Below are 14,037 nucleotides of genomic sequence, written 5' to 3' on the forward strand. Positions count from 1 at the left end.
GCCTCCTATTTTTCAAGCTCCTATGCCTTTCTATTTGCCTCACTACTGAAAAAGCGTGAACAGTGCTAAGAGTTGTTTTTCGCTCGGTAGTTTTCACTGCGTGAAATGAGTAATTTCGTTGAATTTACGTGGCCGCGAAATTCCTCATCACTCGGCGAGTCCGAGATCAGAACGTGATGTGTCAAGAAACGTGACGTGTCGGAGAGTGCCATGTTCCTGATACGTACGTTGCGGCGTGTCAGGAAAAACCATGGCCTGGGTACGTCATGTGCGGCGTATCAAGGGAAGCCAGGACTCTGATACTTAACGGCACGCGGTTTTAGTTTAATCAGCCAAATTAAGTGACGGAGCTTATTTCTCGTTACGCGGAAAGTAAAATTTTCGGACGTGCGTTTCGCCGGTTTGTTCGTTTCAGAATGTTCAAATACATACAAACAACAAAAACAACAGCAACAATAACAGAATGCTAAATAGCATTTTCATCACGTCCGACTACAATTTTATATTCTAGTATTTAAAATCTACTTATCGCAGGGCTCTTTTAGAATACTACCCTGGCTACTAAATGTAAAACCCTTGTTTAAATAAAGTGCTAAAAGAACCGCAGTGGAACATCCCTTCTCACCGACCTACGTGGTGGCGCAACTCACCAGTTTCGCAAAGCTTGAGAGCGGGATGCCATAGGATCGGTTGCATGGGAGGACTTGCACCGGGACGCCAAACCCATTTAACGCTGCCGCGTATTTGATGCAAACCATGGAACCCTCATAGGAGGCCTCTGGCCGATCTTAAGCTTGTAAAGATTGAATATTGCAAAATCTATTTATTTAGACCGACTAGTGGTTTTCCATCATTGTGGTTACCACTGTTAGTCTGAAAGCATCAGCGCGTGCGTAATTATAGAGAGTGCCCTCAACGAAATTTACCAACCAATATTTCTTCCAGTCGGGTTGTCAGTAAGATTTCTAAACACAAATCAAATAAATGATTTTGGTTTATTTTTTTATTGCGTCACAGTGAAAACCCACGAGCTTTACCGGTTAACTTCGGCAAAATCCCTAGCTACCAATAACTAAAGGACTATCGTGTAACGCTTAATGCGAAAAGTTGGGCCCGAACCAAAGACTATTTCTTGATGATATGCCACAGTAAAAAGGGGATCAAGGGGAAGAAGATATGTTGGTCATTGACTTTTGTTTTATTTGGTGGCTCCTAAAGGAGCCGTTTTGTGTTTTGTTGACGCCGGAACGCTGAGTCTTCGATAGCCGCAATGGTGACCCCTACCAGCCACCCCAGCGTAACAATTTACACACAACAAATTGTACCCGTAATACCTCCCCTCGGGGGAATTTGTAGTTACTTCGCTTTTTACGATCGTTCAAATTTCCCGCTCCAGAAATTTTGAAAGTCCCTTGAGCATTTTCAAGCTGCCGCCGCCATTGTTCAAAAATGGCCATATTAGGTTGATTTTGGGCTGTAAAACAAAGCCTTTTGTTAGCCAAATGGACCCGCTTTTCTTGATACGCCTAACAGGATTCAATGAGTCTCTGGGGCTTTTTAACTTGTCGCCCGAATCTGGTTGTAATAGGTGATCGTTCTGCATTTCTTGGTCCTTCTGCTGATTCCATTGGTTCTGGTGCTGAGTCCTTTATAGAAGGTGATGACAGACATATTGGAGAGTCAGCACACTGGGGACTTGAAGGAGGATCATGCAGCCGTCGTCTCATTGGATGATCATTTGGGACTGAGATTATCTGCTTTCAATTTCTTCTATAGATACACCCTCGTTCATCCTGTACTAAGTATGATCGTGGCAACACTTCCGCTTCACGCCATTCTCTATCTCTATTTGGCCGAGTTCGCACCTTGTCCCCAGCTTCAAGAGGAGGCAGATCTCTACTCTGTTTGTCATAATTCTTCTTAGAGACAAATTGACGCAGCCGCAGCGCTTTCACTACTCTATCAGGATCCACTGCCTGCGGTAATAAGAGACGTCGATGGGTTGGTATCATTGTGCCTGTGCGCCGACTCATCAGCAGCTGTGCAGGTGACACGCCGATATCTTCAAATGGAGTGTTGCGGTACTTCAACAGTCCTTCAAAAGGGTCTTTTTGGTCAGCTGCAGCCTTCTTCAAAATGCGCTTTGCTGTCTGCACTGCTCTCTCCGCTGCACCATTTGATTGGGGGTGCTCTGGAGAGCTCGTTGTGTGGCAAAAACCCCAATCTTCAGCAAATTGCTTGAACTCATGAGTGCTGTCGAATAGATTCCTGGTATTGCTGTATTGGGAACCATTATCGCTCACAACCTTATCCGGGACTCCAAACCTTACAAATATTTTCTTCAGGTTGTTAATGACACAGGTGGCAGTGTTCTGACGCAGTAATTCAATTTCAAAGTATTTTGAATAGAAGTCAGTGACCAACAAGTATGTTTGGCCTCCATATTCAAACAAGTCAGTCCCGACTACCTGCCAAGGTAATCCAGGGATGTCATGTGGATGCAATGACTCTCTTTGTTGTCGGTTGCGGAAGGCATTACAAATTGAACAGGAGCTGACTTTGTCTTTGATCTGGGCTGTCATTGAGGGCCAGAAGACGTAATCTATGGCAAAGCTAAGGCTCTTACTTTCTCCCATATGAGCTCCATGGATTTCATCCAGCACCTCAGCCCTCAGTGGTCTTGGGACGACTATTCGGTCTGATTTAAACAGCAATCCATCCTCCACACTCAGCTCTTCCTTAAAACTCCAGTACTCTCTAGCAAGCTCATCAACCTGTTCTTTCTCAGACGGCCACCCTTTCAAGACATACTCCATCACTACTCTCGAGCTTTCGTCAATGCTGGAGGTCTCCTTAAATCTCTTCAGTGTGCTGCTTTCAAATCCGAGCTCCTCAATAAGATTGATTCCAATTACATCTTCTAGTTCACTGACTGGCTCCGTATCACTGAGAGGTGCTCTGCTAAGACAGTCTGAGATGACTTGCTGTTTTCCAGGGACATATCGCACATCAAGATCATACTTGGTAAGTTTCAATAGCATCCTTTGTAGCCTGGGGGGGGGGGGGGGCATCATTCAGAGACTTGCGGAAGATAGACTCTAAGGGTTTGTGATCTGTCTCTACAATTACTCTGCGCCCATATACATAGGTGTGAAATTTCTGTGCGCCCCAGACGATTGCAAGCAGCTCTCTCTCGATGTGTGCATACCTTTTCTCACAGTTAGTCAGTGTTTTGGATCCGAATGCAACCGGCTTGCCGTCCTGTAGGATCACTGCACCAAGGCCTTTACTACTTGCATCTACATTTAGCACTGTTTCCTTGCTGTTGTCAAAATAAGCTAGTGCAGGTGCACTCGTGATGACTGATTTCAGATTGTCGAAGGCCTCTTGTTGTGGCTTTTCCCAAACAAATGCTACATCTTTTTGGGTAAGTTGCGATATGGGTTCTTGTATGTCAGCCTTGTGCTTGATGAATTTGTCCAGGTAATTCACAGTTCCTAGTATGCGAAGTACACCTTCTTTGTCTTCTGGGGGTGGCATCTCATTAATGGCTCTGATCTTCTCCGGATCTGGTTTCAAACCTTCAGATGAGAACAGGTGTCCAACATAACTTACTTCTGGTACTCTAAGCTTCACCTTTTTAGGGTTGAACTTCAATCCTACCTCCCTGCTCTTGTCAAGTACTCTTCTCAATTTGTCATCAACTTCAAGCTGATCTTTACCATGTATCAGGAAATCATCCACTATGATTTCAACAGGAACCCCTTCAAACAGTCTGTCCATCTCCCTTTGGTAGATTTCAGGGGCTGGTGAGATACCAAAAGGGAGTCTTGTAAATCGGTATCGCCCCCACGGTGTGTTAAAAGTCAAGAGCTTGGAACTCTCCTCATCTACCGGGAGTTGCCAGTATCCACTGCATGCATCAAGTGATGTGAAACTCTTTGCACCTGAAAGTCGGTTTGCAACTTCTTCTACGGTAACCATTGGATAATGGGGTCTTTTCAGGGCCTTGTTAAGATCTCTTGGGTCAATACAAATTCTGACATCATCCTTTGACAGTGGAGTGTCCTTTCTTTCATCCTTCACCTTTCTCTTGTCAATAACTAGCATTGATGAGACCCACGACGTAGGCTCATCCTCTTTCACGATAATACCATCTTCTTCCATCTCTTTGAGTTTCTCTCGTGCTGGCTCCAGCATAGCAACCGGAATTTTCCTGGGAGGGTGAACAACTGGGGGTACTGAAGCATCAACTTCCAGATGTACTTTGTTTGGAAGTGTTCCGGGTTTGTCACTGAAACAATCTGGGTACTCCCTCAATATTGGGTCCTTCTGGAAGATGGTCTGGTCTCCACGTGCTCTTGGCGTATCCGGCATGGCTGGATTAGGTACTGGTGTATCTATCAGTTGGAGATTCATAAACTGAAGGACTTCTAAATCCAAGCAGGCATCACATCCCAATAAGGGTGTAAAGTTCCCGTCAACAACAAGGTACAACAGGTTCATTTGACGATTCTTGTATTGAGTTTGAAGGCGTACACAGCCTCTTGGATGAATGGGCTTAGTTGCAAGCCAGCCTTTCAAGGGTTGCTGAATCTTTTGGAGAGGCTTTTTGGAGATTTTCTTATACAGATGAAAGGGTATGACGGTAGCCTCTGCACCTGTGTCTGCTTTTACTTCAACATTCTGCCCTTCAATCTTAAGAGTGCTAAGGCTCTTTGTTGATTTCCTGGAATCGGAAACACTGTCCAGTTCAATAGATCCAAAATAGGTATGTACTTCCTTATTCATATTGAGTGTCTAGGTCTGGTGGACTTTCTTGTTGCACTAAATCAACTTTCGAACCTTCTTTTACATTCCCTGGGCACACTTGGGCAAAATGACCTTCTTTCTTACACTTTAAGCACTGTTTTCCAAATGCGGAACAACGAGATGGTCGAGTAAATGGGTGCTTGTAACCACAAAACTTACAAGAACGAGCAGCTGTCTTGTCAGCTTCTTTTGACTTTCTAACAGGCTGAATTCCTAATGAATGCTCAGTTCCAGCACTCGCTTGAATGCTGAACTTGAACTTTTGTAATTCTGAGGCTTCAAAGGTACGACAATAATCATGAGCCTTCTGTACGATTAGATCAGGTTCCTTAAGCAGTTCCCCTCTCAGCTCATCAGATAATACACCTCCCACAATTCGATCTCTTATTAGCGAATCTCGCAGTTCGCCGAATTCACATGTTAGCGACAACCGTTTCAGTTCGCTGACAAAGTTATCAACTCGCTCTCCCTCTTTCTGGTTACGCTTATTAAACACTAACCTCTCATAAATGACATTCCTTGCTCCCTCACAGAGTGCCTTAAATTTGCTGCAAACATCCGCATAACATTCTTTGTCTTCTCCAGCATTGTAAACAAAATGATTATATTCTTCAATCGCTTCGGGTCCAGCACAGTGAAGTAACATGTTTACCTTCAATTTGTCCGGTTTGTCATCTTTGCTTTTCGCCACAAGATAAATTTCAAACTGCATTAAAAACTTTCTCCAGTTGTCCGCTGCGTTTGCATCGAGCACCAAAGGACCTGGAGTTCTCGTATCTCGCTCAGCCATCGCGGTTTGTAACTCAGCCAAGCCCTGATAAACTCCTTGCAATCTCTAAAAGGTTTTCACTTCTGACACCATGTTGTAAGATAGCTTTAGATAAGGCTCAAATACTCAACGCAACGTTAAGCACTGTCAACACAATGTCCGATATAAGCCAACTCACATGTTCGCGAGATGTGGGGCGGCCCACGAAAAACGTAAGGGACTCCACAGAGGGGTACCCACAAGTTAATATTACAACAATGGACACGTTACGCCAACTTAGGTCTTTTGGTGCGCATCGAAGGTTAATCAAAATTTGCAATAAAAAACATGCAGATCACTGATTGCGTATTTGCTTCCTCTTTTATATCAGTTATCTTATTATATTATTTTCTTTACAGTGTGCATTTATTCTACAACGAGAAATTCAAGGGGCCTCTATACTAACGTAAGTTTCAGAGTTGATTCAACTGTTCTTTTGATACAAATGAATATATGAAAGATCATATACACACAACACAAGCGTTCAATGGGATGCGAACCCAAGACCTCTGCGATACCGGTGCATTGCTCTACCAACTGAGTTATCAAGCCAACTAGGATATAGATTTGGTGTCTTTTGACTGCTTAGCCTAAAAGATATTGTTGCTTTGCCGTTGATTTTTGCCAAGGTTATGATGTTCTCTCTTCGAGACTATTTAGTAATTAAGAGTCCCTGTCCATAAATATGGTAAATAACTCGGCAAGGGTCGAAAATTCCATTTCGCTCATCTTTTTATGGTAGATAGGCTAGGGCATGACAAAAACTACTGGATAGTTTTTTTGGCAAAATATCCTTTTATTTCAAAGAAATACGCAAATTACCAAATTCCATTAAAATCGTCATTTGACCCACCATTTTATTAAACAAGTTTGAGAGCCTCGCATGCAAAACCACATCATTCTTCCGTCTTTAAAACACCCAAATATTTTTGTGCAATGTTTAAATGTGTATTGGGTTGATTTTAGGGAATGTTGCGTTGTCTTTTTGGGTGCGAAATAATTAAATTTCGAAAACATCTATTTCATTTCTTAAAACTACTTCGTGAATATAATTAATTTTCACCATGTGCGAAACCTTCAAATGGATTGAGCGTCTGGTGGTTGAATCGCAAAAGGATGGTCTACAGATTCCTGTAAAAATTTCTTTGGGCAAATGATTGTGAGCGACGCGATAGCTTTTCAAAGTACGTCAAAAATGCAAATATTTGACCATCCGTCGTCAAATTTCAATTTACGGGTTAGACGTATATTTTAGCATGCGCCATATGGCTTGGCCTATATTAAGTTGAAATAGACACAGAGCCGATAATTTCGAAATGCTCTAACCTTATTTGCTGTAAAAGGCAGGCTCAAAGCCGGTTTGACGTGTTTTTCTCACCATTCGTCGCACATAAAGCAGAAGTTTGCGTTCGTTTACATAACGTCCGATGTACATCGCGAACTGTCATGGTCGAATACCGTGAATCTGTGACCCTCTTTCGACACATATGATCACCACTGCATCTAAGTCAAAAACGTCTGAGTCATTTGTAGATAGCTGCTTGCTTTGCACTACACCAAAATATTACGTTTGATGATCATGGTTTGATCTATTGCTGCTGGAATCCTTGCTTGCAGCGGTTCCTTGTTTCTTTGTCACGCAATGCTGTCATCCCATTTTAGGAGACAGGGGTAGGGCAACTTCTATCCTAATACGCAGGGCTCCGTAACGCTTGGAACCACTGGGAGCACACAGTCTTGTTGAGAAGGAAGAGATTAAATTAAGAAATGAAAAGAATGAATAGTTTACCATTGCCCCAGTTGTCATCTTTTACTCGACCACCGCTACCTATTGCTGGTTTTCAGTGTCACGCAATTCAAAATAGATCAAAATAAAAAACAAAACCGGTCAATAGATAAAGTCCAGAATCTGGGAAATAAAAGAAGGTAAATATGCAACGACTCTCGCCAAAACTATGGTCACAGCAATCTTATGCGAGATATGCGAAGAAATTTTTTACCCAAATTTACAGAGATTTGTATGGAGATGCCATGCTGGTGCCCATACGGATGGGCACCAACATGGCGGCCGGAAACCAACAGAAACATCTGTCACTGAGTTTTGCTACAAAAGCGTGAATTTATCCCTCGAGAAACTCTAAAACATTAAAATAATACTTTTTCTCAGACATGAACTGTTCAGATAGCCAAGTTCCCCGAAATAAGTCACTTTTTTAACCATCATGACAGCTCTCTAGGCCGTCATGTAAATGCCGCGTCACGCAAAAGCTTAGAAATTCAAGCGTAGTGTATCACAAAACCAAGAACCCATTCGGAGCGAAAATTTGTATGAATATTAGTTTTCAGCTGCTCTTATACATCATTAAAGTAAAATCTCAGGAGGATCAATAGTTTCGTTGTTTGAATTTTAGTGACGTCACGTGAAAACCAGCTATATGCCCTGCGTAATACGTAACGCTAAAACTCGTACCTAGGTCTTTTCGCGCTGTGCAATCATTTTTGGTTTAACTTTACATACAATACAGTGGGCTAGCCTCGGGGAAATGGGTTGTGACCGCTTAATAGGGGTTGGCCGCTTAATAGAGGTTGGTGTACCTTGAATATTTTTCACTATCGGGTTATAAATTTCTTGGTGAACATGGTGTCAATTCAAGACACCCACGAAGAGGTGTGTTTGAATTATCACTCGTCACGTTTTATTTGAGACTCTTATCCGCCATCACACTTTGCAAAACAAAGTTTTTAAATTTGGGGTTGCCGCTCAATAGGGGTAAAGACAATAGAGAGCCCGGGGGGGGGGGGACTCCCATATGCAATGGACGGGGATGTTCGTCGTCTCGCTCAGGGGTGTAAATTTCGGATTTTGGTCTCGCTTAGGGTGTTCTGGGCAAAATGTCATTATTTTTAGCCGTCAAGGTCTCGTTAAGGGTTGCACGCGAACAAATAACAAAACAGAAAGAATTTTGATTCTTTATATTTACTCAATTCATATAAACAAATTCGCCATCATTAAAAGTCACTGTACTTTTTATTTGTCTGTGTTATAAACTGGTCTCTTTTAGGGGTCTGCATAAGCTTCGGCCACGCCCAGATTGGTTTCTTTTAGGGGTTAAATTCAAAATTTCCGACGAGCATCCCCGTCCACTCCATATCGGAGTCCCCCCCCCCCCCGACCGGGATAGAGAAACCCTTATAGGAACGACTAAATGGTGGCCGTGGACGCTTAACAGGGGTAACTGGTCAATAGGGGTTTTATTTACAGCATTTTGCTGACAATAATTTTGGACGGTATTGACAACAGTCCTCTATTTTCTGTTACAAACATACCAATGCCTCGCCACTAAGCAAATAAAATACGCCAAATAAAATGACGTGGCCAGGGTTTGTTTACTCACGTAATTACTAATTAAATTTAGTGTGTTTTTCTCACGAATTATTTCCTATTTTTATTTCAACTAGTTCTTGCTTCATTGATCTATAATTTGTTTATGGCGATTTTTTCAAAATTGTAGTGAGTACAAGCACTAGCTTTATCAGCTGTTGTCTGAAACATCAGAACGTACTACAAACGTGATTTGGACCGGGGCCACGTTCACTGTAGAATACCGTGACAATTATATAAATATACACATATTGTTATATATATGAACAGATAAACAATGAATAAATTGTTTCACTTATCCTGAGAATGATCTTTAGAAAATAGATCAAAATGTGCAGCATATGCCGTGACAGCATTGCGTGACGAACAAATATAACGGCTCTAAGATTGTGCTGCGCCGACGCGCTTATCAGCAATGGTCAGCAATCGATCAAACGTGATATTTTGACGCAGTGCAAAGCAAGGAACTATCTACAAATGACTCAACCGTTTTTGACTTAGATACAGTGGTGATCATATGTGCCGAAAGATGATCACAGATTCATAGTATTCGACCAATAATAGGTTGAAAGTAGGCGATGTACATCGGACGTTAACGTTGTGTGAACAAAAGCAAACTTCTGCTTTTTGTGCGACAAATGGTGAGAGATCGGCTAGAAATACGTCAAATCGACTTTTGGACCTGCCTTTTACAGCAAACAAGGTTAGAGCATTTCGAAATTATCAGCTCTTTGACTATCTCAACTTAATATAGGTCAAGTCATTTGGCGCATGCTAAAATATACGTCTAACCCGTAAATTGAAATTTGACGACGGATGGTCAAATATTTGCATTTTTGACGTACTTTGAAAAGCTATCGCGTCGCTCACAATCATTTGCCCAAAGAAACTTTTACAGGAATCTGTAGACCATCCTTTTGCGATTCAACCACCAGACGCTTGATCTATTTGAAGGTTTCGCACATGGTGAAAATTAATTATATTCACGAAGTACTTTTAAGTAAATGAAATACATGTCTTCGAAATTTAATTATTTCGCACCCAAAACGACAACGCAACATTCCCTCAAATCAACCCAGTACACATTTAAACATTGCACAAAAATATTTGGGTCTTTTAAAGACGGAAAAATGATGTGGTTTTGCATGCGAGGCTCTCAAACTTGTTTAATAAAATGGTGGGTCAAATGACGATTTTAACGGAATTTGGTAATTTGCATATTTCTTTGAAATAAAAGAATATTTTGCCCAAAAAATTATTCAGTAGTTTTTGTCATGCCCTAGCCTAACTACCATAAGAATATGAGCGAAATCAAATTTTCGACCCTTGCCGCGAAATTAAGAATTTGTCTGATTTTTACAGGCAGGCACTCTTAAGTCCATTTGATAATTCTAATACCAAGATTAGCGTTACTTTGTTCTTTATGCGCGATTAAATGTATCTAGACGTTTTGAGGTGCAATTTGTTTAAATTCTCAGGTCAAGTTATACAGCTAGCATTATATTCTCAGTGTTATACAAATTTATCGGGGATGACAACTCAAGCGCATTTTTGCTTGAAAAAGATAAACAACGGCATCGTTATTTTTAATTCAGCTTCTGCTTCGAGTTAAGAGGCTATTTAATAAAAACATTTGACGAAAAATAGCACCATTGATGGCATCAACGCTGATTTTGCGTAAAAAATGGCTCCGAAGGCGAGAAGTTAAACGACGTTACGTTGCGGAGAAAAGAAAAGACAGAATAGCGTGCTTCTCTTCTCTAAGCTGTGTAATAACCGCTTTATTTGGTTTCCAATGGCAACGATTTCTGTCAACTACATTGGACAGTCTCCTATTATCAATAAATTTTGTAAACTGCAAAAATTAAAGAAAGCTTTCTTTTTGATTAAATGAAAAAACAAACTTCAGTTGATTTAATCTTTATAGAATTTATACAGTTTTGTGGAGTGAAATATTGTAAATATTTCCGTTAAGATTTTTAAAAACCAAATTTCCTTCCTTTAAGACTCCGAAATTTAAGCATAAGCTTTCGGTATTTTATTGAAAACATACATATTTACAGACATATTAAAAACTACAACACACCTGATTATTGAAAGCAACATATTGAAAACTGGTTTTCAACACATTGAAATCCGATCAATGCCAGGACGTGCTTTCAAAAATTAAATCTGCACATTGGTGTGAGCTTTGCATCCCTGCAGTTAACTGCATGCTTTACTACAGGCAGAAAAAGAACCTGACAATAGTAACAATTCACTTCGATCTTTCCACAGGTAGACGAGTAATTACTTCTAACAGTAATACGAAAAGGACAGAGCTTTGAGATGTGGTCCTTAACTGAGTGCATACCCTGGATGACTGTAGGCCTAGCCGAGTCTGTTGCTATAGCAACACTCAACCTCTGCACGATAATTACTTTTATAAGAAACCGCAATCTTCGCAAGCGTAGCATGTACCTGATGATAAATCTAGTAGTTACAGATATGTTTGTAGCAGGGAATGCTGTGTTTAATCTGTTCTATTTGCCTGGAGTAATGTGTAATTTATGGATGTATACGGTTTCAATTGAAGATGGGACATATTACTTTCTGTTTGTTATGATGTTTTTCTTCCTCTTTAGTTCATTAACAAACATGGCCATTATTGCTTTAGAACGGCTGCACGCGACGGTCTACCCGTTCAGGTATCGAATGCTTAAAAAATGGGTATACCGATTACTAATTGCCGCTGTTTGGGTAACAGCTGGGTTGCTAACAATAGCTTATATACTTCTCGTACAGTTTGATGAATCATATTACAGTAATTACTTACCTTTGACATTTTATTCAATTTGCCTTTTGAGCATTTGTGTTTCTTACACGTCCATTGTTATTAAAGTCCGATGTGGAGCGCAACTTCAACACCATGGTGCAACCAGTAGAGAAAGAAAACTGACCATGACATTGTTAATTGTGACTGTTGTATCTCTTCTGTTGTGCCTGCCATTCGTTCTATTCCGTTTTGTCGTTGTTATCACTAAATTTGAAATATATCAGTTCAAGTCCTTTTCAGTGGGTTTTCATTTAAGGTCTGCATTGTTGGTTTTACTTTATGCAAACTCTCTTGTAAATCCTATATTATACACTATCCGTTTGCCAGAATACAGATCAGCTTTACTTGCTCCCTTCCGCAAACAACCTCAGCAACAAAGACAAGTTGCAGTTTTTCCTCTTCGTGACATGTAATGCAGAGACTATAAAAAGCTATTCCAGTTTCTCTGCCCGGCTTTGTTGTTTTTAAACATTACATTAACCCCACATTTTATAGATGAACGAGCACGATGAGAGAACAAAACAATTATCGTCGTGAGAAAGTCTGACGTACAGCAGATGAACATACAATGAAATTCCGATTTTTCAAACCTCCAATGGAAACAAAAATTAGAGCGAAAAATCGTGCTGTTGGAGAAATCGGAGGTAAAGGTAGAGTGTTCGGGTGAGGAGTGGGAAACGACTTTTGGTTTCAGTTATCGGGAGGTTTCAGAAAATGGGGGTTCGAGAAATTGCGATTTCATTGTAGTTTAAAGGAAAATAAACAAGACGCTGTGCTCTAGGAACAAAAGTATATCTGGGGTTTTATTGTCTGTATCTTAAGTTTCAGAATAGGTGACTAAAATTGATGTTAAGTTCATTGACGATTTAATTTATAGTCATGTTATACCACCTTATGCGCGATTATGGTATTGCGATTTTCTAGCACTCAACGTGTCAGTTAGTCAACAGTCTACATGACTCGGTAGAGAACGATTTGGTTCAATTAGTTAGTAAATCTACCAGGCGATGAATCTTGTATAATTGAGTCTGAAGATGGTATAGAATAATAACGAAATGTAATATCGCTAATTTTCCTTGCATGTGCTACCTATATATAATTAGTCACAATGCAGTTACTCGGATTAACCTTTAGCCTTTATGTAGATAATTAACAAGCTCCTGCATATCAGAACGTAAAGAGGCGCTTTATTTCAAGGGAGTTTCCCGTTCGGAAATAGAACACTCCAAACTTGTCCCGAGGCCGCCTTTTCCTTTTAAAGTTTCGGAAGGGCGGGGAAAGCCATGGAGAAAAAAATAGTGAAATGCAAACAAACAAACAAACAAACAAACAAAAAATAAACTAAAACAAATCCAATTTCCTCAAAGAATTTTGAGCAGAAATCTTTTGGGGGGTTGACGTCGCCGAAATTTTCTCCATCGAAAGTTATTCTTACCGAGTTACTTCATTTGGTTTATATTATCAAGGGATCAATGACATAGCAGAACGTAACGGCCAACACAGGGTCTTTGTCTGCCCTTCCACTTTCGAAGGGAAAAGGGTCCTAGGTTCAATGATGTTATAATACATTTTAAATGTACAATATGAAAATTTGATAGATGTTTAAAAGCATACTTAGTGCTGTATAACATATTAGATTATGATAAAGATAAATAAAAGTATCAATGATGCTACGAATTGACTTTCTCTTTTGACTTTCTTTGTTTTGTTTTTTTTTACAACAACTGCAATTCAGACACGCACCTTAACCCTAAAGTCATCTCCTTTAGTGACTCAAACCTTTTTACACTGTTATAGATAGCGTATGAATCCACCGGAAGTTGAAAACGCATGATGAGCAAAATACTTAACAACGGTTTCGTGTTCTATTGTGAATAATCGATGTACGGGTGTAGTTGGGAGGGCAAGAAAGAAGATTAAGGAAATGCCGGAAAATTCCGGTTATAAGACCCCCTCCGATGGTTTACATGCATGTTGTACGTTTGTATTTCATAACGAAAAAAAACTCGATTTCTCTGAAGATCTTTCGCAGCTACCCTGCGAGCAGAGTCGTTTCGGATCTTATTCGTAACCTATTCGCATTCGATCTAACGGCGCTGAGTCGCGTAAAGCAGACTACGCTTTCGTCTTCAGGCGAGAAGAAAAATTTGTAGGGCAAGGCGACGAGAAGTTTGCAAGGTAGAGTGGCTCAAATATCGAGAATGAGGAAATCCATCGGGG

General features: G+C 40.6%; 2 protein-coding genes across 2 annotated transcripts; one reads left to right on the plus strand and one right to left on the minus strand.

Annotated features, from left to right (window-relative positions):
- Window positions 1–4,783: 4,783 nt before the first annotated feature.
- On the minus strand, window positions 4,784–5,711 carry LOC145500149 (uncharacterized). The gene has a single exon (XM_081479629.1). It carries the CDS (start codon window positions 5,600–5,602, stop codon window positions 4,784–4,786), a length of 819 nt encoding a protein of 272 aa, XP_081335755.1. The 5' UTR covers window positions 5,603–5,711.
- Window positions 5,712–11,207: 5,496 nt separating this feature from the next.
- On the plus strand, window positions 11,208–12,347 carry LOC145499331 (uncharacterized). The gene has a single exon (XM_081478832.1). It carries the CDS (start codon window positions 11,331–11,333, stop codon window positions 12,228–12,230), a length of 900 nt encoding a protein of 299 aa, XP_081334958.1. The 5' UTR covers window positions 11,208–11,330; the 3' UTR covers window positions 12,231–12,347.
- Window positions 12,348–14,037: the final 1,690 nt, after the last annotated feature.

This window comes from Orbicella franksi, chromosome 10, assembly GCF_964199315.1.
Source record: "Orbicella franksi chromosome 10, jaOrbFran1.1, whole genome shotgun sequence".
NCBI classification, from domain to species: Eukaryota; Metazoa; Cnidaria; class Anthozoa; order Scleractinia; family Merulinidae; genus Orbicella; species Orbicella franksi.